The 24,718-nt window shown below is 37.2% G+C and overlaps 2 protein-coding genes and 1 long non-coding RNA gene across 3 annotated transcripts; 1 reads left to right on the top strand and 2 right to left on the bottom strand.

Moving 5' to 3' along the window:
• Positions 1-376: 376 nt before the first annotated feature.
• On the bottom strand, positions 377-13,083 carry LOC306846709 (nuclear factor of activated T-cells, cytoplasmic 4-like). Its single transcript, XM_079380284.1, has 13 exons — positions 12,464-13,083; positions 10,041-10,192; positions 6,907-7,413; positions 6,608-6,783; positions 6,016-6,178; positions 4,867-4,967; positions 4,676-4,777; positions 4,408-4,595; positions 4,132-4,272; positions 3,601-3,656; positions 3,365-3,491; positions 1,826-2,518; positions 377-1,209 (listed from the first exon to the last, which is right to left on the bottom strand). Exons 1-13 carry the CDS (start codon positions 12,597-12,599, stop codon positions 1,139-1,141), a joined length of 2,613 nt encoding a protein of 870 aa, XP_079236410.1. The 5' UTR covers positions 12,600-13,083; the 3' UTR covers positions 377-1,138.
• Positions 13,084-18,167: 5,084 nt separating this feature from the next.
• On the top strand, positions 18,168-20,103 carry LOC306845800 (leukotriene B4 receptor 1-like; the record flags this gene model as incomplete). The annotated part of the gene is made up of 4 exons (XM_079378782.1): positions 18,168-18,728; positions 19,475-19,675; positions 19,767-19,807; positions 19,896-20,103. The coding sequence occupies 4 exons, from the start codon at positions 18,168-18,170 to the stop codon at positions 20,101-20,103; spliced, it is 1,011 nt and encodes a 336-aa protein (XP_079234908.1).
• Positions 20,104-21,077: 974 nt separating this feature from the next.
• Positions 21,078-23,915, bottom strand: LOC306845934. The gene is made up of 8 exons (XR_013782023.1): positions 23,679-23,915; positions 22,214-22,236; positions 21,991-22,022; positions 21,878-21,900; positions 21,658-21,689; positions 21,545-21,567; positions 21,320-21,357; positions 21,078-21,234 (listed from the first exon to the last, which is right to left on the bottom strand). It is a non-coding gene; the product is annotated as an uncharacterized lncRNA (long non-coding RNA).
• Positions 23,916-24,718: the final 803 nt, after the last annotated feature.

Below are 24,718 nucleotides of genomic sequence, written 5' to 3'. Positions count from 1 at the left end.
CCCTGTTCATTACTGTAATGAAATGTTCCTGACTTACCCTCTCACCCATTGCCCTATCTTACTGAAACATTCAAAGTAAACTTGGCCACTGTTAAGCATAATGGCGTAATAAGATGTCATGGGACTAAATGTATTTTACAAGACTTTATGAGAAGACTCTCACACTGTAGACAGTTTTTGTGTTAGAACACACAAAAATACCATTGCACATGGCAATATAATGTATTTATAGCTTTAAACTACCTTGTAAATAATGTTTCATGAGTAGGCCAATCGAGTATCTCGTACTTACCTTCATTCAGTCACTGTATCGAGGTGCCGCAACCGTAGCCTGCTTTTTATGGTTGAAATGAAATAAGCAACAAGTATTGTTGTTGGTCCTTTATGTATTAAAAACACGAATGTAATAAAAATGGTAAGTGAAGACACACACTTTCAAGTAGGCAGCAGAGATCCTCATGTCGTCCAAATAGGCAAGTATACCACTTCATTTACACTTGATAACCAACTCAATAGCTAAACTAGTCACTAATCACAATACGTCCACATTGCTTTCTGACAGTTCGCTGTGATAATAACCTGCATTTAATCATTATAAAACTTTCTTATATTCTGCCTTTACATATGTTTAGATGTCTGAAAAGGCTGTAATATTTCCTGCGTGGGAGAAGGGGTGAAGCCACATTTAAACTACTTAGACACTGTGTACAAAGGACGTTGAGTGATCCCACAAACAGATATCAAGTCAAAAATGAAGTCAGTTTCTCAGATAAAACAGGGGATGAGGAAGAGCATGCGGTTTTAGATTACCTGTTCATTAAATGCCCAATTACCCCAATAAATGCACATATTAGTGGATCAAAACATAGAAATAATATAATGATAATTTATTTTGCATACAGATTAAAAACATTAGTTCCATTCAAATATGCAGTCAGGAAGCAGTAACAGTTACATACTTACAACTGTATGCCTGCCTTCTGTTTTACCACAGATTCACCACTTAAGTAGCACAGTCTTTATTATTATTGCCATATTTTAGCAATATACCATAATTCAAATAAAAATTATACATAAAATGTTGATATGATATTAACTATACACTGATTATCACTGGACTATTACTGAGAGGATGTTGTCATCCAGGTCGACTATCCATCTGTGACCCCATCTGAAAGGATCTTATATCCTCTCCAATGAATTCAGTCACTGTGGGGATGAGAAATTGTGGTAGAAATAATTTAATTGATTGATACAGATCAGTAAGACTCTAGTTAAAGGAATAGTTCACACACACAAAAAAATTCTTTAGCAAATTCTTTAGCAAATCTCACAATGAAAATCCATTTTCATACCACACATTGTAATGTTGAGATGCATTAAAATAATTTAATTTTTTTTACACAAAATAATTATATAATATAAATAATTATTTGATATTATTATACTACCAGTCAAAAGTTTTGGAGTCAGTAAGATTTTTAATGTTTTTGAAAAAGTCTCTCATGCTCACCAAGGTTGCATTTATTTGATCAAAAATACAGTAAAAACTGTAATATAGTAAATTATTATTATAATTTAAAATAACTTATTCTCTGATGAATAGATTTAAAAAAAAAAAAATCTTTAACATTATAATTTTTTATAAAAAATAGAACAGATTTGAGTTTTTAGTGTTTTATTTTTTATTTTGTTAGACAAACTAATGCAGAATTTTAATATGAGTAATTTATTGGTTTTTGGCCATAACATGAAAATAATTATTGGCTTATCATTCAGAATTTTAATGTTGGTGCATCTCTAGTATACAGTCAATCATACCCACCTTCCTCTAGTGTGATATGCTGCATGGGTGTGGGGCCCGAGAAGTCCGGGGGTCCATCCAGCTTCAGACCAGGGCCTGTGTCCCTTTCAGAGGGACGCATCTGGTGCTCCCAGCTCTCATATTGGCCATACGGCGGTGGGCACAGGTCCTGATAGTGGCAAGTGTTTGACGGAGGCGAGGAGCACATCTCTTGGGGGCAAGGACAGTGTGGATATGGGGAGTGAGAGAGCGGAGGAAGGGGCGAGGTTGAGATCGGACTGCTTGCAGGGAATGGGCTCAGAGAGCAAGAGTGTGAGGGAGAAGGTGATGAGGAAAGATAGGGAGAGTCGAGCCACGGAGAGGGAGACAGGGAGGGGGAAAGAGGTCGTGAGGCTCTTGGGTACATGGGAGGAAGAAGCTCTGTGAAGCCCAGCTCCAGGCTCTCAAAGCTGGGATGCCTTTCAGTCAGGGCACCTCGACCTCCACTGTCCTCGGGAAGCTCCGGTTTGCGGCAGTAGTCCTCCTGGTAGCCATGCGAGGAGTAAGAGTACTCATTGGGATATGGAGGCAGGTGGAAAGACATGCTTCTGTCATCTGTGGATTGGTCTGACCTCATGTCGACAGTGCTGCTGCTCCCCATGGGGCAAAGCGTCACCCCTTCCAGGGGCAAGATGGAGGGACGGGACAGCAGAGGATCTTCTTCTTTAAACATTACTAGAAAATTTAAGATGCATGACTTAACATCACAGATGTACCATGGCATGAAAATAATCATATTGTATACATTAAATATGAAATGTGACTAGATATAGAATATCAAATTATTTTAATGAATTGTTTTATATTTAATTAAATGTAATATTAAATAAATATTTTATAATTATTACACTACCATTCAAAAGTCTGGGATCGGTAAGATTTTTAAATATATTTAAAATAATCTCTTATGCACCTCAGTGCTATATTTATTTTATTAAAAGAAATACAGTAAAAACTTATATAATATTGAAAAATATTATTACAGTTTAAAAGAACTGTTTTTATTTTAATAGACATGTTAATAACGTCTTCAGTGTGATCCTTCAGAAATTGTTTTATTATGATGCTTCAGTGCTCAAGAAACATTTCTTCTTATTATCAACATTGAAAACAGTTGTGCTGTTTAATATTTTTGTATAAACATGCATTTTTTCTGGGTTCTTTGACGAATAGAAAGTGAAATAGACATTTTGTGTATTTGAAACAGGAATCTTGTGTAATATTATACATCTTTATTTTCACTTTTGATCAATTTAATATATCCTTAAAAATAAAAATAATTGATTAAAAAAAATTGTAAAAATGCTCTTCTGTGATGTTATTTGGAACATTTTATTGGAGATCAAAGCAGCATATGAGGCTTGGGCTAAAAGTGCCTTTAGATTATGAAAGAGAATCTGTTCTTTATTATACACAACATGCAAATATTTTGCATTTCTTGTGAATAGCACAGATAAATACCCTGTGCAGAGGGATTCTCCCACATAAAGCATAGCTAATCGCCGTCTGTGTAACACTCACTGGGCAGATATTTAAAGCAGTGAGTGCTGCTCCTCTTCCTCTTCCCATTGGACACATACAGGCAGACAGATACTGGGTGGTTCAGTGAAAGATCGTTATAGGCTGGCACTCGTACACACACCAAATTCTGCAACATAAGAAAATACAGACATATTTAGTTCATTTATTTTCAAGTTACACACAGTGTAAATGAAACCAGTGAATGTTTTCATAGATAAGGTTTATGGTTAATTTACCTCATTGCTTTTGTCCCTGTCCACATGTGCCTCCTCCTCCCACTGGACTTTGCCATCTAGAAAAAATAAGTAATAAATACAACATACAACACTGATTCTATGATATAATGTCAGTTCCCTCCTTTGCACTAAATTTTTCCTTTAAAGTTTTTTAAAGAAGTCTCTTACGCTCACCAAGGCTGCATTTATTTAATTAAAAATACAGTAAATACACACAAAAAACTTTAATATTGTGAAATATTATTACATTTCTTGAAATAACTATTTTCCATTTCAATGTATTTTAAAATGTACAGTAATTTATTCCTGTGATGGTAAAGGTGAATTTACTCCAGTCTTCAGTGTCACATGATCCTTCAGAAATTATTCTAATATGCTGATTTTGTACTCAAGAAACATTTCTTAATATTATCAGTGTTGAAAACAGATGCACAACTAAATAATTTTTGTGAAAATCCTAATTTCACGATTGAAAAAAAGAAAGTTCAAAAGAACAACTTTTCTGGTATTAATGTAGGCCTACTACAATACCTGATCCTCTCTCCATAAAGAAAACTCTGGAGGTGGGTAGAAAGTTGGTCCCACCTAGAAGTAGTTCCTCGCCTCCCTCTGTTGAACAGGAAGTAAGACTGATAGACTCCACTACAGGAAGCTCCTGTGCAGAGCGCTGTGCTGCAGGCAGAAATTCAAGCTTAATTTTAAGTGAAGATCACAAGTGTTTAGGATGAAACTAAAAAATGAAAAAGAGACAAATTACACATGGGAGCTGCAGCTAAACAGGCATAATTGTGATTTGCCAACACTCACAGCATTCAATGGGTAAAGAGGCCACTTGCAGGGCTAAGACTCGTCCTGGAGGGACGATGGGTGGAGACAGAGGAAGGTGTGTGCGGAACACCAAACGCACTCGAGTGTTCTTTCTCCCTACATCTGTCTCTCCTTTCCGAAGTTCAATGTCAGAGTTCCTCAGCTTTAGAATACCTGCACAGTCAATGCTGAGAGGGAGACACAGGAATTCATGTATGATCACTCACTGAGGTGTATACAACATACAATCAGGGCTCAGGAGTCTTACAGGGCAGTCATGTTGTTCTCTGGGTTGAGTGGGATGTCCAGGAGTTTAGTGCCAGCCTGGATGCTCTCCTGACTAGCTGTGCCTACCATCTTCCCTGTTACTCTGTGTGGAGAGAAGCGTTTCTCCTGTGAAGCCACGGATTTGCCAAAAACACTTGTTTAATACCTTGAAATGTCATGCCAGAGTTTTACCTGTGTATTTGATAAAAAGGATGAGGACGTATTGATCTATCATCGGCAGTTCCTACAAACACCTGTAAGGAGAGCGGCTGCCTTTCAGTGTAACCCACCAGCTGGACAACAGAGAGAAAAGAGCAAAAAATGAACATCAGTTCAATTAGTTAAAGAAATGATTTTACTTTAAGTAATTTCAGTGTTTTCTCATTTCTCTTTTTAAACAGTGGCTGTTTCTAAATAAGTGAAAGTCCACAGAGATCATGCCTTTTCTACTGATTTATTTATTTGACATATTTTTTCATTTATTGTTTATTTTACAACAAAACATCAAACAATCTAAAATTCTAATTCAGTAATACAAGTAATACAGCAAGTCACACAATTGACCCTTCGCACGGAGTTTGACTGACGATCCGAAAAACTTCTGAACTTCTGTCCGAAAAACAAACCAGACAGGAGAGTAGATTAACATTGGTGGACTTGAAAATCGACATCAGTTGAAACAAGATACCTTCTGATGTTCATTCATGTTTATTTTGTGCTATAACTAGTAAAGCAGGGCGGTCGTGGCCTAATGGATATAGAGTCGGACTTGTAACCCGAAGGTTGTGGGTTCAAGTCTCAGGTCTGGCAGAGATTGTAGGTGGGGGAGTGAATAACCAACACTCTCTCCACCCTCAATACCACGACTGAGGTGAGACCCTTGAGCAAGGCACCGAACCCCCAACTGCTCCCCGGGCGCCGCAGCAATGGCTGCCCACTGCTCCGGGTGTATGTTCACTACTGTGTGTACACTTGGATGGGTTAAATGCAGAGAACAAATTCTGAGTCCGGGTCACCATACTTGGCCACACACCACTTCCCTTTCCCTAAAGACCCTTTCCCACGTGGCGCTTGAACTGAGACACTGCAGCGATCTGTCATGACACATTAATGGGCCACAAAACGGTATTTTTTGTTTGAATTTCTTACAAAATGACAAAGTCTGAAAAATCAGTTTCCTCTTTGCTGCGCGATGTATTTTCCACTGTGTGAGAACATGTGAGCACCATGGCTTGTCGGACATAGCAACAGTAACTAAAGGGGCGGGTCTTTTTGAAGGGTCAATTATGAAGTAATGGCACCTACTGTACAGGACTGTACATTATAGCTTATGAGCGTCACCTTCACTACTGGATGGCCTCCAGGTGATGCCTTTACTGCTCCTCGACTTCCTTCAGTTTCATAATGCGCGCGATGATGTGGTCTGGGCTGTACCTCTATGCGCAGTTCATACTGGTCAAACTGTGAAGGCAGTGGCCAGTCAAGTGGCGGCAGTGCATTAGATCTGGAGCAGGATTAAGGAAGCAGAGACAATGGGAGGTTAGAAGTCAAAGATCAACATTATTCTGATTTAAATCAGAACCTAAAACTAAAATAGTTTAGTGAGCAAAACAGCATGCTTCATTCCACGATTAGTGCTTCAAACTGTATGCTACATTTTATCACATGACCTCAGAATACTGCATGTTTAACTAGAAAATATTATCTTGGAAATAAAAATGAGAATTTTCTGTAAAAATGTCATAAAAATGTCTGTAAAAATGTCATAACTTTCGAAAGTCTTAGCAAATAATCAGTATATATATATATATCAGTATGTATATATATACACATATATTACATTCTTTGGCATATTCTAATTTCATGCTGTTTTAATTGTTAGGCAGTATTCAGTGCATAATTCACATTATGAAATAAGAAGTTGTGTGCAAACCTAAAGAGAGGACTGTGAGCGCTGGCCCTGGTTCTGCCCCAGCCCAGAGCAGGCGGCACAGACAGGTAGTCCATCCCTATTGTGGGGGGGTCCCTTCTCAGCTGAGGAACCTCTGGGAGGGGGCAGGGAGAGGTCTGAAGGGGGGTCAGCTCTGGTTCGATATCTCTTGATGACATCTGGATTGTGAACACCCATAAACACACCAAAATGGTCATAAGACAGAATATGAATGAATTCTTCATTTGATTACCAAGAATGGACCCTCAGTGCGTTTAACAGCCATATTTCAAAAGGATCACCTGTTCCAGAGAGGTCTTCCTGGTCTTCTGTGGGATGTTGAGCTCACAGCTCGCTGGAGCCTGAGACTGAACCAAGGTTTCTCCAGTGTCCGGGAGGGAGGAGAGATCCTCGGAGTAGCTGCTTCTGCGGGAGGTGCTGGGGGAGGCCAGTGGGGAGTTCCTGCGCTTTTTGCCCCCAGGAGACGTGGGGCGTGAGGAGGGAGATAGGCAGAAGTGGGCAGCAGCTTCATTGAGCTCGTCCTCCTCCACCAGGAGAGAATCACAGCTGGAAGCTGGACTCAGCCATCCACGAGATGAGGAACTGGATGCAGGGCTGGGGCTGGGACTGAGGGAACCTGCCCCTGTCATGACGTCACGGTAAGAGTCCAGCAGGGGCAGGTACAGGCGCTCCCTGTCCCAGCTACCCCCGCCGTCCCAGTAACTTCCCCCCGCTGGACCTGAGTCATCTTCAGGGGAGATAGTGGTGATCTGGATGCTGGGGCACTCAAGCACTCTAGACTCTGATACCTGGAATAGAAAAAGAAGACGGTGTGATATCACTAGGTGCATTTACATGGAGCATTGTAATCGGTTTAAAAGTCCAATCCGAATGAAAATGCTCCATATAAACAGCAATTGGAATACAAATGCCCAAACCAAATTAAATTCTAATCGGTTTGAGAGGGGTGGGATAAACCTTTCTATAAACCGAACAAAATTAAAATTCTGACATGTAAACGCGCTAAACCGATTACTTTGCGGCATTCTGGAATTTGGAGACACCGACGCTACAGTAGAGAATGGGAAATTTAAATTATACAGTTAAAAACACATTAGAATGGAGAACGCTTGCTGTGTAATGAACTGCCATATCTGCTCTCATGACCGGAGTGGAAAACGGATCTGAAATGAAGCACAATTTTCAGCTTAGAAACAACACAATGGTGACAGTATAGCTCAATGAAAATAAACTTGACCAATTTATTTATTACAGATTCATAATTTACAATCTGCTTGAATTTATAAGTGCTCACGCCATGAATTATGTACAATTACATGCTTGGAAATGTTATTTGTAATACAGCTCATTGCAGTCACTCTCCGTTTTCATAAATCAACGCTCCTTTTAGTTCAGCAACTCTTGGTAAGAAATCATTTATTTGTTATATTTAAGTACAGTAAAACTTTTTAGTATCACAATACAATTCACTTCAGAGCTGCATTACAGAGGGTCATACTGTTATTTTATCCCTCACTGATTTAACAATAAGAAATTATGGCTATATGATGAGTGTTGATCAAATGGCTGAGCTCAAGCTATATTGTGCTTATTATTTTATCTGATAGATATATATGTGCAACTTAGTTATTAGAAACTGCAACTGAGACATCAATTTGGTTCTGTGTGTGGTATGATAGAAGATGGCCGCATAATTTCTATGAATGTGTATGTGTTCTGGCCACATGACTGAGCGCTCGAATGAACACAGAATGAACACAAGGGATTCAAATATTAGTCAATTTATTCTAAGCAAGCGCAAGCAGCTATTAAAAATATAAATGCAAAATCCATGGCCATTTTTTCCTTTGATGATTTGTTGGCTACTTGATGTCCTTCGGATTAGATGACATCTCATGTAAACAGTCCACCGAATCTTTTAATCGGAATGATTTTAATCGGAATGACAAAAAAATGTACATGTAAACGTGGCTACTGTGGGCTACAAAAGAAAATAATTGTGATATGATTGAACTATTACAGCAGCACTGCAACACAACTAATGAATCTACAGCATGACTGAAACATGCAGCAGTGTTTTTAAGAATGAAAGATTCTTGTCAGACAGTTATTTGTATTGAATCAAAAAAAAAAAAGCATCGCAACCAGTGTAATCTGAATGCTGATGATATGACTCTTATGAATCGGTTATTTTTAGTAAATCAAACATATAAATCTTACAACTAGCCATACATTTTAAATCAGTATAGTTACTGACTGGTGATTCAGATACAGTGTTATTTATTTATCTACTATTATAGAATTTATTAATATTTTGAATTAGCTTTTATTTTTAATTCTATTTTTAGTTTAAGTTTGAATCATTCTGATAAGGGCTTTTGTCATTTTCATTAGTTTAAATCTTTCTATAAAATTATTTAGCTTTTTTATTTTATTATTTTTTTTTAAGTTTATTGTTTTAATTTAATTTCAGCTTTATTTAAATGAATGTGAACTATTTTTAAAAGTTTTAGTTTTAGTTAACAATACTGTTCATTTGACAATGTGTAGTGTAATAGTTAAAAATCAGACTTTTCTTCTCAGAAATGCAAGTTTACATAGAATTGAGAATATTAACTCGCTCACATGCCATTATGACATTTTTAATTTTATTAATAAATATTCATGATTATGGGATTGCATTTATGCTGTCTCTAAAACGTGAACATCAATAAAGTCACACATCTTTTGCAAGAAGCGTTTTAAATGTACTCATTATTTTAATAAATAAAAAGTAATAATTTTTACTTTTCATATCACTTGGCAATGGACTTGCATTTCTTTTATGCAAGTTCATTGCCAAGTGCATTTTGTTTGTTTGACTTTTTCCATAGAAAGAACTAAAAGAACCAAGAACTAAAGGAACCGGAATCGTTCTGAGGGATCAAAAGAAAGACTGGAATCATTTTATTTTTAAATGATTCAACACTCTATTCAAGACCCTGTTTTTGAGTTAAACAAGACATTCAAAGAGAAAGGACTCTATCTTACCCTTCACAATGAGATTACAAAGACAATCATGTTTTTCTTTGGAATAATTTACAGATGAATGATTTACTATATGGCCAAAAACACGTATTAAATAAATATGGTCGTTTTTGGTTTGATTTTGGTTGACTTTAAATGCTAAAGGATACTTAATTTTAACTGAACTCTAACATTTATTTGCAGCCCTTTTGTGCCAAAACAAAATATGCACAACAGCACATGGCAACTGATTCTGTTCACAATAAACATTACTGGGCAACAAAAACGAACTCCTGAAATTAAAACCAGACCTCTGGATTTATTTCACCATAATTAATTACAATGTGTAACATGATCTTTGTATCATTATGTTCTAGAAATCTACAATTTAGGCAAATGTGCCTCCCACCTGTATTGATCTTGCTGGCAGACTCTCGTAAGTCCCACTGAACTCCCTGACTAATGCCCGTCTGGGGGGTGGGGAATGCATCCCAGCCCTGCGACCGGCTGACGGGGGGATACCAACGGGTTGGCCAGCCTGTGCGGAAGTCAAGTGGGTATCTGTAACATAAAAAAAAAAAAAAAAAAAGATTATTGTACATGGCAAATCACAAGCTTTCCACTCTGCAAGCATATGCATATGGGATAAACAATTGCTGAAACATGAGACACAAGGCCTCTCATTGGAAAATCATAACAAACACAGGGAAGCCTTTGTGGAGACGTCATTTATTATTTCCACAAGTACACACAGACTTGTTTACCTCAGAAAGCATCCACACGGTTTTCCAAATGGGGTGATTTCTGAAATCTCAATTCTCAAAACCACAATCTGCCACATCAAAACATTAGCATAGCAATGACAGTTTCCACAAAAATGCTAGGTTCTTTAGTTAATGCTTCTACAAAAAACCTGGGGTAACTCTAAACACATAATTACAGTAACTTTATTTAAGTTTTATTCTACTATTCTAACCTTTTTCATGAGGATTTTTGAGCTCACTCATTTGCTTCACATTCCTTCATGCTCTAATACCAAATATACGCATTTGAATAAAAAACACAATTATGAATATTATATACAATCATATTTTAACCCAATATATATTCATAAAACATAATTTTGTTAATTATTAATTTAATTAATACAATGAGTTAATACATTTCTTACAATGAGTTTATACATCTCTTAAAAAACAATATTTGGCTGATAGAATATTAGAGATATTATAAAAGCTACTTTAAAATCAACGTTTCACTGGAAAAAGCCCATGTTGTGGTAAACTATGGTAGTAGCATGGTATATGTTTGAAGGGCAATTCTAAAGTAGTTCAGGACCTACACATTAAGTTTGTTGATATGATAAAGGGCACAAGTAAGTAAATAATTAAGTATGGCAACACTTAAGAACATAGTAAACATCTGAAGAAAGCACTTGTGATAAAAGGCAGCAAAGTGATGCAGTGTGGACAGAAACCTGAAGTGCATGTTTCTACAACTTCACACCAGAATGAAGGTGGAGGGTGGGTGGGTGTACAACAGAATGTGTGCCAGGAGGGGAAAACAGGGCAGAGAAAAGGAGGGAATATTGGAGGGAGGTATCCAAATGCATGCTCAGTAAACAGAGATTGAGGGTTTGGGTCCAGATGGCAGCTGTTAACTCTGCTCACACGCACAGCTGATTAAAAACACATTGCACTGTGCTCCACACTTACCCATAAACACACGCACACTTCAGCGGATAAAACTTAGTTACATGGGCAGTGAGTCAAACTACATGAACATGTAAGCATTCTTTAGAGACATTAAAAATTGTGCCTATTTAGACATTCAAAGTCTCCTAAAATATGCACAGTGTACTGCCTATGGGCCAAAATACAAATGTAAGAAGGATGTCCAAGATGAGGTAAAAGTGAAATATTTTAAAATGTAAGCTCAAAACACAAGATCAACTTCTTTGAATTCGAATCAGTTTCGCATATTTTTAAAAACATGGATACAAAAATCTAATAACTACAAAAATGCAAAATGGTGTAACAATCATTAGGCAAAAAATACTCAAATATTTTCTTTCCACCTTGAATAAACTAGTGTCCACAACTTACTATTTTAATAATAATTCAAACATATTTGTCAATGTAAAAAAAAAATTACCCATTAATATAAAGATGTCCTTAAGATTTCTCAGAAGTCGTTCCTTACTATTAAAGTGTATTATTAAATTAAATAAACTTAATAACCTGGATACACCATACATTTCTTTTGTTTATGGGGTTTTGGTCACGTGACAACAAAATGGCTTCAATTGCTGATTTGCGAGATAAGTTTTTTATGTTAATAATATTTTAAAGCAAAATTGCTTAACTGCATACTTTAAAGAAGTATTAATAATGAGCCAAAATATGCCAACTTAAAATCTGAAAAATATAAGAAATTAGCCTGCTTTTAAACCAGAAACTGAAGTTGCTTTTTTTTGTGTGTCTGAACCGCATTTCTTTGTAATTATTTTGGAGAAGAAAAAAACACATTATCGTCACGTCGTTGACCCATTTACATTTCTTAGATACGTTTAAAATATATTTATTTATAATGTGCATATTCTGATATAATTAATGAAACGCTAATTATTTATCCAAAGCTACTTGTTATAAATACAGCGCCCTAAAGCAAACGGACTGACTGCTCGAGGGGACAACAGTGATCATTTAACGTTATATGTTACGCTTCGCGGCTTTTAGACCCAGAACATCGGTTACCAGCCCAGACCTACGAGCACCATCCCAGTATGTATAGCTTCGCCACTCTTTCCATCTTCCCTCGGACCGCTCATACCGGCTGGCTCACGGTGCGTCTGGCCGCTGTCGGTGTCTTCTGGGCCGCAGCGGGTCTGTCGCGGCGGATCCTCCTCGAACACGAGCTTGAACTCGAACTCTCCCTCCTCCCATCCCGAGCCCGGCGCGGCCCCCATCTCTCACTCCGAGAAAAGTACGACCGAGACCGGCTACAGATATATCACTGACCCTCTCTCAAGTCTCAACTTCGGGAGTCATACAGCTTTTCCAGAATGTCACTTTGCACGATCCGCTTATTCTCCTCCGTGCGCCTTCCTTTTATTACACTTAAGAATTAAAAGTTATCCTCAAGCTGAAGTATCACAGTTGCATGGATCATTTTCTTATCTCCGCATCGCTCTTGCAGTTCATCAGCTGCTCATCTCTTTCTTGAACTTTTTTTCTTCTCAGTAGATTCGCTTGCGATTTCCGTGACAGTCGGTTATTATAACTTCATCTCACGAACTTCCATCGTTCAGAACCGGCCATGTTCACAGCCTCAAGTCCCACATGCGTTCACGTTCAATAAGAAATATCCGTTGAATTTACATTCATAGCCTAACTCCTCCGCCGCCATAGAACAAAAAAGTTATATCAAGTTCTTTTTCGTTCTTTACCCTTAATTGTCTTTGGGCGGGTTCTTCAGTACCGTTACTCTCTCCCTATTGGCTATCTGACCTGTCAATCAACAGACCCCCTCTTTCTTAGCTTTAATGCCCGCTTTTGCTGCAAAGTGTGTTGATTGGCCAGTGAGCACAACTACATATTTTAGAGTGAAGTATAACTTTTTGATACCCACAAGAATCTATTCCAACACACATTTTTTTTAAAGCAGAAACACTTTCTCTTCTGTCCAGTAGAGAATTCCCTGGACAGGCACCAGTGAAAGCCTTGTCTGGCAAACAGGTTCTGAGAAAAACATATTTCATTCGTTTTCCACATGCTTAACACAGTGGCTATTTTTGTTTCAGACAAGACACTGATGCTGAAGGCTGATCCATCCATGACGCCATAACGACAGTCATTCCCTCTCTCTCTCTTCCCATCATACTTTCCCCCTACTTTGTCCCTCCCCTTCCTTCTCCCCAACTCTTTATCCCAGTTCTCCCTCCTTTCCCTCCCCCTGTAAGATCTGTTTCTCATTATCCTCTGTAGTCTGCACTCTGTCTGAGACTGGAGATGAAAAACTTAAATAAACATGCTCTCTCTCTCTCTCTTTCTCCTGCTCGCTGACAATTCTCACAATAATTATATTTTGTCTTATTTTAAAGCTCATCTCGTGTTTGATGCTTGGAAGTCAGCTTTCCATGGAATCTGATCTGTTGCTTGATAAAACTGATTCACAAAGGCATCCGTCTGGCATTGATCTGTGCTGGAATTACATTTCCATTTCATTTAGTGATGTGAATAGCCATAATTCTGGAAGAGAACACATAAAGAATATGAGGCTTTGTTAGGATTGGATCTTATGGTCTTAAGAACAGGGCTTGATTATGAGACGGCACATTTCATCAAGTTATAAAAATATCAGATTAATGCATGAGCTTCTCATCAGCAGCAGTCTATGCTGTCTTTATATATGCTAGACCAAAAGCACATTTATGGGAGAATGTTGCCATCCTGTGGACAACAAAGACAGCTAGTATGTTTAGTTCCCACACAGCCTCCAATCACGTCACAATGACATATATGCAAATCTGAGTTGCTATAAACTTCACGCAAAGCAATGATTAAGCTGCTCGCTTTGGTGCTCCAGTGAACCCAGTCATGAGAGTTTGGAGAAGCTTATGTTACTCATGGGAAACAGGTCACTGAATAATGACCCAGAGGTCAGAAATAAGGAAGTGGATTTTCTCTCTCTCTCTCCTTCTCTCTCCCAACAGCAGTTTCCCATTTGGAGCATGGTTAGAATGTCTAATATTTTTAATAATGGACACTGATAGACATGACTCATGCAATGAGATTGTGTGTGAAAATACAATTCCATATTCACTTACATCCTTTTACTAAAAACAGAGGTTCTAAACGAGAGTTTTCACAGCAATGCCATGTAAGAATTCTTCTGCGTTTCCCAAAGAAGCTTTCAGTGAACAGTTTTTAAAGTTTGAAGAATATTTTAACCTTATTAAGCCTACTCATCATATTTGGTCTGTACATTTCTAAAGCCTTTCTAATGAACTTTTATATTGTTACTAAAATTTCATTATATATATTTATCTTATTTTTCATGTTAAAATATGAGATACATTGAGTATGATGTATCAAATATCATCGAGCATAATTTCAGGAACATTTATTTGTATCTCTCAGTAATAATTGTGTTGCATGTTTGGCTCTTTTAGCCCCCACAAATAAAACTACAGAGCTTTGATCACAAAGTTAAGCATTTACAAAATAATCTTACAAGGACATATTATTGGGACATATAGAGGCCTCTGTATAAAAAGTAACTTTTTTTCACTTAATCTTCATATTCATCTATATGAGCAATAAAAGTATGATGTATCAAGTATGATATTTAACAAAAATATGCAAAAGTCAAATTAAAAAAAAAAAATTCTGACTATTATTTCATATTTCAATCTTTGCAGGGATTCAATCTTTATCTTATGCACATTAAATATGGGAAACGGAAGCACAATCGTGCATGCTTGACGTGAGAACCAATGATCACTGTTTTCATGCACCAAGCACACACACACAGTTCTACTTCAGTTATGACTTTTATCAGGCTTCAAAAGTTCACCATCAAATCTGAGGAAGCATGTTGAGGTAGCAAAGTTGTGTTTTCCCCAAAAAGTTTATTCATTAATCTTTCTGTTTTGATAGAGCCATTAGCTGTGTAATATATTGGCTGAATGCTTAAGATTGAGTCCAAATAAAATACCATTAATATAATTAGTCGCAAATAATTATGTAGCAATATTTGCTGAGATAAAGGCCAAAAAATGCCCCAAATAAGCAATTAAAATATTAATGATCCTTTTAGACAGTGACATAGACAACACAAAAAAGTGGCCTTCCAAAATATTAATGTTGTATGTTTTAATTCTATGACTCTCCTCATTAATTCAACCCATTCTTGCATTCTGTCTGGAATATGTTTCTAACCTCTGCATCACATTGTTATAGTTCATCCAAAATTAAGATTCTATGTTGTCCCAGATGTTTATGACTTTCTTTCTTCAGATGAACACAAGCAAAGAATTTTTTGTCCGTATAATGCAAGGGGACAGGACCACTTCAGAAACCACACAAAGTGAAATCGACGGTAAAGTTTAAAATATTAGTATTTGTAATTTTCTTACATATGCCTATCGTTTCACTTAAGAAGACACTGATTCATTAACAGGGGTTGTATTAGTTACTGTCATATTCACTTTGTGCAGTTTTTGAAGTGTCATTTTTGGACGTCCCATACTTGTTATAAGAAGAAAGATGACTTCGTTTAGATGATTTAGATCTTAGTTTGTGTACATCTGATAAATGAAAGTCATATATATATTTTAACTGCATGATTTTTACTCTACCACCAATAACCTACTCCTAAATATAATGTAGAAACTTACATTTTCTGTAAAGCTGCTTTGCAACAATTTGTATCATGAAAAGCGCTATACAAATAAATTTGAATTGAAAAACCTGTATGTATGTATATATATATATATATATATATATATGGGATAGCATGAGGGTGGAAAGGATGGAGTTTCCTTTTAATCCCTTTCCCTGCTATTTTCTGTGTGTGTGTGTTCCGCTGTGCTGCATTTTAATTGCTATTGCTGCACTAGATATATGTGTTTGACCTGTGCCATTGCATTTTGTTTCATTTTCTCCCTTTAACCAAACTTCTGTATGTCTGTACTTCTACTTTTTTAATACTTGAGTACAATTTAAAGTTGTACTTTTTTACTTTTACTCGAGTATGTTTTTGGTCAGATACTTGTACTTTAAATTGAGTAAAATTTTCACTGAGTATCTTTAGCTATAGCCTGCAGGTTAGAAAAAAGAACCTTGTACTTTTATTAACGGAAAAAGACATGGAGAAATTGGTGTGTTGAAATATAAGGGAGGAGGAGGAAGGATGGGGGGTGGAGTAAATATGAACATGAACATGAATCTAATAGTTCAGTGACAGAAAGAAATAGTTGGACATTTATAAGTGTGCTTGATTGCTAGTGTATACAACTGAGATTTTCTGTGAGATCTGAAAGAAACTATTTGAAGAAACTATTTTCAAGTTTATCTGAGACAGTGGAAAGAAAAAGAGAGACCGACTCGGAGACCACACAACCTAACCAGCTCCATCTGGTCACTTCAGGGGGAACCCAGTTCAGCCATTCGGATCTAATCAAGTGTATTGGTGAGTACCAAGAAACACTCTTTGATTCTGTTCTTTTTTGTTCCTTTATTTGTCTCTTTCATCATTCCCCAGTTGTCTAATTTTAATAAACCCCTCTTTACAGAAATACATGACAGTCTTTCCACTTATTTCTCATCAGCCCATCTTTGCATCTCCCACTCTGTTGATGCAACTTTGTCCAGTTTCTCAATTTCAAACATCTTTGAGGCTCTGAGGTCGGCATTGTGTGTAATCTGGGATGACTTTTGTGACAACTTTGCAGACTGGACAATCTTACTTCTTGCACTGATTACAATACTGATTCACTACAACCTGTTCACTATGGTTCAGTTTGCAACTGCCATACTTTATCTGTTTCTTTAAATTCCTTGCTTTATTTGTGTTCTTTTAACTTGACTTCAATGTTTAATCCTTAATATGGTCTTTTTCTTGACAATTGCTGTGATAAACTGATAGGGACCAATTCTCACTATTAATTAGTTGCTTATTAGCATGCTTATTATCAACATATTGGCTGTTTATTACTTATAAAGTACAAATTCTGTATGACCATATTCTAGACCCCTGATCCAAACCAATACCTTAACAACATGTTAACAACTTAACAACTACCTTACTAACTATTAATTAATTAGCAGCAGTTTAGGAGTTTACTGAGGCAAAAGTCCTAGTTAATGGTTTGTTCATGGCAAGAAATGGACTTTAAAATAAAGTGTGACCAATAATCTTAATAAAATTTGAAGTAAAATTAGTTTCTTTCCAGATGATGGTGAGTGTGAGGATGTGATCAGTGATATTACAGCAGCAGTGGCATTTCTAGTAGTTGAGCTCAAGATCACTCAGCAAGTTGTAGCATGTTGGTTTTCTTCTTTTTTTTCACTGATGGCAGATTACTGGTGAAATATTTACATGGTTGCTGAGAGCCCATCCTTGATACTGGCTCACACTTTATTTACCTCTAAAGGAAATATTAAAGGAAAGTTTTATATCGAGTATGTTTTACAAGAAAATAATATTTCAGTCTTCATTTCAGTACTTTGGCAAAATTTCATGTTTAACTTTGTGTTACTCACCATTTCTTTGTAATTATTTGTGAAATTTGCTACCAGTTTCTTCTATTTCCCCTAATTACTTTCAGTGAAAAGTTAATCCTACAGCAGTTTTTGATTCAGTATATAAAAAAATTAACAGGTGATGACGTCCCTACTGAAAAAAATTTATTAAATCATACATTTATTTATCCATTCATCCATCCATTCAGGGTTAGGGATATAAAAGCATTTTACATCAGCTTCAAATAACTTTGCTTTCTGATTCCACCAGTTTTTCTGACGCCTTCCTGATGGGATCCGATAATGAGAGCAGCTCCTTTGAAAACTTGACGAACAGTAACAGCATTGTGAGTAACAATATCTCTGTTACCTTTGGGGCCCTCATCCTCAGCATCGTCTTCCTCCTGGGTGTTCCTGGCAACGTCTTCATTATCTGGAGCATCCTGGCACGTGCCCGCAAACGCTCCGTCACTACCCTGTTCATCCTCAACCTGGCTTGTGCAGACGGTTGTCTGATGTGTCTGACGATTTTCTTTATAATATACCTAGCCAAGCAGAATTGGATATTTGGAACTGTCATGTGCAAGCTGCTTTTTTACTTGTGCAACACAAACATGTATGCTTCTATTATGATCATTACGCTGATGAGTCTAAACAGACTAGTGGCAGTGATGTGGCCCACATACTTGACTGCCTGCACTCGTAGACGGACAGTGTTACTTGTGCTCGGGGGCCTGTGGATTGTCGTATTTCTTTTGGCACTTCCTGCTTTAATATTCCGACGAACAGAGAAGAATCCCAATGAGAAGGAACGCACTGAGTGTGTAACTCATCACAAGTATTCACAGCATGTGAGTGTCTTTCACTAATACTTGAGAGTAACACTATATCAAACTACTCAGCATTATTAACTAATCCTAACTTCATATCTCTCATATCATACCACAGACTTGCACTTGTTTCATATAATCCACCTTTAAAAAAAAAAAAAAAACTTATTTTAAAATGTATATATTTTTTATTAACCATTTCAATTCCAATTTCCTAAATGTAATTATTATTTTTATTAATAGCATATTGTTTTATTAATGAATATACAGTTTTATCACCTACACTTATTAATATATTGACATCCCCAGTTTTTGTTATTAGAAATATCATAATTAAATACTTAAGTAATAATTATAGCTTATATAAGAGGACTTTAAATATTGTGTTGGACAATTGTGGGCTTTTAAGTAAAAAAGGCTGAGATCCACTAATATAAACACAATTGGCACCAATTTGTGTTCAGTTATCAATTATATTAAAAACAGCCTCAGACGACTTCATTATTAATAATACTGTACTACAGGGGTGTCCAAACTCAGTCCCGGAGGGCCACTGTCCTGCAGACTTGAAACTCTGCAGGACAGTGGCCATCCAGGAGCAGGACTGGACATCCCTGCTGTACTATAATATTCAATGGAAGGCTATTACCATAACAATACAAACCCCTTTGGGAGATCAATCTGTTTATTTTCTGATAATGAACGGCTGACTGTGCTAATCCCTTACACAATTCTGTAATTCATACATAATTGTCTTTTACGAACAGAGAGTATTTCAATACACACTTGAAACAGTGGTGGGCTTCCTGGTGCCATATGTGATCATAGTCAGCAGTTATGTGTGTATTCTTCGCCGCCTCAGACAGACCATGTTCAAGAGAAGGATACGAAGTGAGAACCTTATTCAAGCCATTATTGTGACGTTCTGCATTTTCTGGCTTCCTTACCACTGTATTAATATAGTGCAAGTAAGTCGTTTTTATTTCAGTCTCTCTTTGGTAATCTTTTTCCAAATCTTCCTAAGCAAAATGTATGAATTATCATTTGTCTTCTGAACAGGTGGCAGCAGCTCTTACATCAGATGGATCACTCAAAAATGAGTGAGTTGAAGATTTTAAAGTATGGTCCACAAATATTTCACCAAATGTCAACAGAGCCATAGTGACCACCTTCTCTGTCTATCCACAGACTGGATAACATCTGGCAGTCCAGCCGTGCCGTTACATCCGCTCTGGCTTTTATCAGTAGTTGTGCCAATCCTGTCCTCTACGCCTTTGCTGGACGCTCCTACATTAAAGCTGATGGCCTGGCATTCATGGCCAGACTCTTTGAGGGTACAGTCCTGCACTATGGTGCACGGAGAAGCCGTCAGAACAGAGATGTCATCAGGCTCTAAACCTCATTGGAGTGCAGACACAAAAATTAATCTTGGACAATAAATTGGATACGTTTGCATCAGTTTGCGACTAATACTGTAGGAAATAAACAGGTCAACAATTTCATCTAAAGGGAAAGCAGCCTAAAGACCTAGTTTTTAAATTAGATTTAACTCCATTATAAATTAGCTATATGCAGCTTGCTTTCATTTTAAATCAACCTTCAAGTTTATTTTGGATGAAAACTGGGAGGCTTTTGACTGTCCCATTGACTGCCAAGTAAAATACCACTGTCAAGGCCCAGAAAAGACATCGCCAAAATAGTCCATCTGTTATCAGTTGTTCAATCTGAACTTTATGAAGCGACGAAAACACCTTGTAGGCAAAGAAAATAAAAATAACGACTTCAATTAGTCTCATCTGTCACCATAGCACCATTTTGGAGAATATCCACTGGACACAAACTGTGTACGTTCGCTGCTTCATAAAGTTCAGATTGAACAACTGATAACAGATGGACTATTTTGGCGATGTCTTTTCTGGGCCTTGACAGTGGTATTTTACTTGGCAGTCAGTGGGACAGTCAAAAGCCTCCCAGCTTTCATCCAAAATACCTTAAATTGTGTTCTGAAGACGAACAAAGCTTTTAATGGTTTGGAACGACATGAGGGTAAAGTGACAATTTTCATTTTGTGGTAGAGTAACCCTTTAAAACACCAGTGCATACATTTACAGGACTGGAATCAAGTCATTAGCAAATGATCACAGGTGCTTTAGAATCATTGTGCACTCACTTTTGGTAGTGCAAACTCATGCAGGAATCAAACCTATATGAGCTTTCTTGTTGAAAATGTTTAAAACAAATCAATTTGTGCATAAAGCTACTAAAGCACTTTGATCATACACAAAAGGATTTAACACCCCATCTCTTTTTATAATGGATTTTAAATCAACGCTAGTGCACAGTCCACACCATGAATCAGCCATGTATTTTAAAATGAGAATTTATTGCAGCAGTTTCAAATCATTACATCACTAAGATAGACCGCAAACATGCACATTTTCTGTAAAATAATTAGGTCTCATCTCCAGTAAAACAAAGGTCAGTTGAGTTTCAAATCCATAGACGTCAGTCTGGTCACAATAAATGCCTAAATAAAGGAAAGTGGGATTAATACAATAGACAGACATAAATAAGGCAGTGATTTCACTTCGTATTAGAAAAACAAAGCCTACCTTATTCAACAAGTTCCTGGTTTCAGTCGCTAAGGTACCTGCAGAATATTAGTGATGATGTTAGAACAAGCATACTAAACTGGGGTTCGTTTTCACCTCTGAGCATTTTTCTTTTAATCAGAGCATGTTAATAATCACTGGCTATCAGAAACACGGACTTACATGCAACTCATCACTTCAGCAAAAGACATTCACTTGCATGAGACACATGAGATTTGCACTCACCTCATATCCATAAATGCAGGTCCCTGTAAAGAGTAAACCAATATCGCATATTACAAAAAAACACAGATGGAAACAAAACATAGCTTTATTCCTTTGAAACGCACAAAGCCTACCTTATTCAGCACTTTAATGCTTTAAAAAGTTCCTGCAAAACATTAGTGAAAATGTTAAAACGTTTAGAGTAAACTATGGTCACTTTGCACCTGAGTCCTTTTTTTTTTGTAATCAGAGCATGTTAACAATCACTGGCTATCAGAAACACGGACTTACATGCAACTCATCACTTCAGCAAAAGACATTCACTTGCATGAGACACATGAGATTTGCACTCACCTCATATCCATAAATGCAGGTCCCTGTAAAGAGTAAACCAATATCGCATATTACAAAAAAACACAGATGGAAACAAAACATAGCTTTATTCCTTTGAAACGCACAAAGCCTACCTTATTCAGCACTTTAATGCTTTAAAAAGTTCCTGCAAAACATTAGTGAAAATGTTAAAACGTTTAGAGTAAACTATGGTCACTTTGCACCTCTGAGTCCTTTTTTTTTTTGTAATCAGAGCATGTTAACAATCACTGGCTATCAGAAACACGGACTTACATGCAACTCATCACTTCAGCAAAAGACATTCACTTGCATGAGACACGTGAGATTTGCACTCACCTCATATCCATAAATGCAGGTCCCTGTAAACAAACAGAAATGCTGCATATTAGAAAATTCAGAGTGAAACCAAAACATCTAAGCAAAGTTCACACTACACGACTTTACACGTCGGCAGATCGCTGTGCCGTTCACACTACATGACTCTGTAAATTATCCGCAACCAGGGGTTACACTACACGAGCTGACAACAACTGTCACCCAACTACTCGATTCGGTCCCTAAACCACGTTGTCCTCATGAAAACACGCGAGAATTGACAGTATGCAAAGAGCTTGATTGAAAGGTGATCCGACCAATTAGAACATGCCTGGCAGCTGGCCAGTCTTCATAGAAATACATGTTAAAACGGGGTGAAAAAGATCGACTGAATTGAAGCTTTTTCAATATAACTAAATATAAATGTGTGATGAGGGTTAAGCTGTGCTGTTGTTGGCTGCCATGCTAACGGCAATAAACTGAGGTATTTAAAAGTGCTTGTTTTGCTTACCAGAAAATCTGGTCATGCACTGTATGCATGGCTTGCAGCGCTAAAGTTAAATGCTGAGTGTTAAATAAAATTGTTAAAAAGTGTGCTCGTATCATTCTGTAGAAAAAATCCCGTGAACTTCGCCCCGAATGGGAGCTGTATATGCACATGTGCGCTCATCTGTTTTCAATGCAGGTCAACCGCGAGCTTCATGTCATCTTCCACTCATTAAACTATGACCTTTACTGCAAAAAGACGGTCACTGCGACACTGTAAAGTGATGAAACTATGGCGCTATGTGCTTTTTAAAACCATTTTCATAGGTTTCACGTTATTGTGGGCTCGGAAAATATGTAAGTGCGCATGCCCAGTAGCCGCAGCTGTATCCCTTCTAGCCTTAACCACAAATCAGACAGGAGTAGATTAACTTCGGTGGACTTCCGCGGTTGAAATTAAACGCCCTCTGATGTTTGTTTATTCATGTTAATTTCGTGCATTAAGTAAATATGAAAAGATGATCGGTTCACGTTTGAACAGGTAATACAGTGATCTGATCACGACACATTGAAGAGCCACAAGGTATTTATTGTTTGAATTTCTTTAAAAATGACTCGATTTAAAAGTTGAGTCCTGAGACCTTGTACCCGCAGATTTCCCCCCCGACCTGTCGGCGAGCTACTTGCAAATCGGGCTTAAAATCCTGTAGCGTGAACTAGCCTTAATGACTGCATTCCGCATCTTTGACCAGTCAGTGCAGTAGGTTTGTAATCATCAGATTCAGGTGAAACACGGACTGCAAAATCATCATGTCTGGGCTGAGCAGCGGCGGAGTAAACTGCTACAATAATGATACAGCCGGGCTTATAACACGAGGCATCTGGGTGTAGTTAGCAAAGCAGATGCACCGGCCAATTCGGCAAGCAACAAAACTTCTCAATTAAATAACACATTAGCTTTCAGTAATCCTGTGAAATATGAATAAAAGGATGAACTTACAGCGTGCAATCCAAAGGGTCCATCACATCGCTGTGATTGGGAAAACAACTCCTTTTGTGTCTAAGTTACTTATATTTTACAAACGGTCAAAAAAAACGCAACACGCTTAAGCAGCAGGTTAAACGCTTAAGTTTACAACATATGTAGGCTAAAACGATATAAAAAGGTCGTTCAAACCCAACATTTCGATGACTACACACAAATGTTCCTACTTCTTTGAACGTCGCCAGCAGAAAGGATGTTACTCTGGAAAGAGGTCGTATTTATCTCCTACTCAACCACGTGTTTCAACAGGAAAAAAATCGCTTCCGGTTTCAGCACCCCTACCGCCACAAATTATTATTAACTGGATCAAAGTGAATTCATTAAATTCAGTCAGACGTGACTTATGTATGGAAAAGCTTTGATTAATTATTTTACTGTATTAATTGTCAGCAGATCTAGCATGGTGCATTTAATAGGCATTATGAATGCCCAATATATTACAATAGTTGTCTTAAAAGAGAATTATTACAAAAATTGTATGTTAATAGAGTGTACCTGATTTACCACGTCATATTTGTAGTATCATATTATTAACTGCTGCATAATAGCATTGATACATTTAAACAGTCAAGCACGATAATGCTGATAGAAGTTGAAAGTAAGTAACCTGCCGCCCTTATCAACATGGCTGCGGTTGCGATCCAGTTTGTGTCGATCACGTGGTAAACATACGACGCTCTCATTGGTTTAACCTTCGAAGGCAGAGAGATGTAAAAGAAGTGGATTTCTGCTGCAAGTTGTCGGGATAAACGGACTGTACTTTTGAAGCACGATGAGAGTTGTAATAGGTATATCACTTATATTCATTTTCGCGTTGTCACTGCATGATAGTGTAAGAAAATAGCTCCTTTTGAGTGCTAGTGTGTAACACTTAGAGCCTCTTGCGATATAAACATAGCTCTGTTATATTAAAATATGTAGTAAATGTGTATTAAATTATACTGTCACCTTCTTTGAACGCATGAAAGTCATATATATTTTAACTGCATGATTTT

The sequence above is a fragment of the Barbus barbus genome, assembly GCF_936440315.1.
Source record: "Barbus barbus genome assembly, chromosome: 26".
In the NCBI taxonomy this organism is placed as follows: Eukaryota; Metazoa; Chordata; class Actinopteri; order Cypriniformes; family Cyprinidae; genus Barbus; species Barbus barbus.
Note: the sequence above shows the minus strand (reverse complement) of the source record. Positions and strands in the feature narration are given on the sequence as shown.

Bases quoted from the DNA above. Each gene is read 5' to 3' on its own strand.
- LOC306846709 (XM_079380284.1), bottom strand. From the start codon at position 12,599: ATGGGGGCCGCGCCGGGCTCGGGATGGGAGGAGGGAGAGTTCGAGTTC. The intron at 3,657-4,131 runs GTATTGTAGTAG...TATTTTTTCTAG, and splicing joins CTTTATGGAGAGAGGATCAG to ATGGCAAAGTCCAGTGGGAG. The intron at 2,519-3,364 runs GTGAGTGTTACA...TAAATTTTCTAG, and splicing joins CTGCTTTAAATATCTGCCCA to TAATGTTTAAAGAAGAAGAT.